The sequence below is a fragment of the Protobothrops mucrosquamatus genome, unplaced genomic scaffold (genome assembly GCF_001527695.2).
Source record: "Protobothrops mucrosquamatus isolate PMUCROS unplaced genomic scaffold, P.Mucros_1.0 scaffold8, whole genome shotgun sequence".
Classification (NCBI taxonomy): Eukaryota; Metazoa; Chordata; class Lepidosauria; order Squamata; family Viperidae; genus Protobothrops; species Protobothrops mucrosquamatus.
In genome coordinates, this window is record NW_015386395.1 from 2,029,990 (window position 1) to 2,031,280 (window position 1,291).

General features: G+C 45.9%; 1 protein-coding gene across 1 annotated transcript in view; it reads left to right on the forward strand.

Annotated features, from left to right (window-relative positions):
• The first annotated feature begins 518 nt into the window (after window positions 1-518).
• Window positions 519-1,291, forward strand: part of DHDH (dihydrodiol dehydrogenase) — a 13,709-nt gene continuing 12,936 nt past the window's right edge. Inside the window, exon 1 of the mRNA XM_015810337.1 lies at window positions 519-605. Coding sequence (XP_015665823.1) covers window positions 519-605 — 87 coding nt within the window. The remainder of the gene's footprint in view (window positions 606-1,291) is intronic.

Genomic DNA, 1,291 nt, shown 5'->3' on the forward strand with positions numbered 1-1,291 from the left:
ACGAGGGTGCTAGGCTGAAATGGGAGCTCAGCCCTAAAACCAGGACCCTGTGTCTGCTATGGGGTCAAAGGGACACTTTATCACATTCTAATTGTGTTCATAACGTTTAGCTGTGATGACAATCCTACTGCCAAGAAGCAGAGAGGATGCTTACATAAATGGACCCAGGAGGTTGACTGGATCAGAGGTAGCTCCAGAGAACTCATCTTCCAGGACTCTGAAAGTCAAGGCAGGCAAGCAGCTCTTAGCCAAATGGTCCATGAGTTTAATTCACTCAAGTAGGGTTTCCTATCTTTGCCATGTACACATTCTCCCTGCATTCAGGTTTGGTACTCCACCCCAAACACAGAGAGAAGCAGCCACGCAGGGCGTCTCCCAGCCCCAGAGCTATCCTGCCCCTTTTTCAAAGCACCAGTTCCTAAAAGTAGGCAGCTGCTGATCCAGATTCTTCACAGAGGGGGGAAAAAGCTGAATAGAAACATCTGTTCTGTTAGCCATCAAGACACCCAAAATCTTCCATGCCTCTCTGCTGGGGAATCTGCTCTGCTGGGAAAATTTCCCATGACTTCATTGTGGCCTTGAAAACTCTGCCAGCAGATCACAAGGTTGTATCATGTGCTGAGAATGTGTGAGAGTGTGCGAGTGTGCTGGTATGGGGAGACAGTTGGTTTTCTTCTAAAAAGGCTGGTGCGCCTTAAAAATTTGCCTGCTGTTAGAAATGTAGCCAGAAAAACTTTTTTTTTAGCACAACAACTAGGGGCTGGAGGGGGACTTTTTTAAAAAAAACATCTGAAGCTGTGCCATGAAGGATTTATGGGATTGCAGTTGCCAGCCAGGGTTGATGGAGCTGCATAAATAAGATCGGTGTGCTGATTTTATATGGCAGCCTCCCACATTTCCATTTTTCCAATGCTGTATTCCTGCTTCCCTAACAAAACCAACAACCAGGAGGACTCTCTCTCCTGACTGCTCTTAAGGGCTGTCACTGGACACTTATACCGGTATTTGTATATTTGTATATTTGTGTCTCCTTAAGAAACTCATATGTGTGTGTACAGTAGGATACAACTGGACTAGGGCTGATATATTGTCCTGATTGAACATGCTAAAAGAATAGCTGGGTTTCCTCAGCCCCGAAACTCAACTATCCAATGGTCATTGTTGATTTCAGAAAAGGCAGGCACAGCCACACATCCCTGATTCACCTGTGGAGGTGGTTAGCAACATCAAGTTTCTGGGTGTGCAGCTAATGAGTAGACTAGCTTGGTTGCTCAACAGTGAGACACTAGTG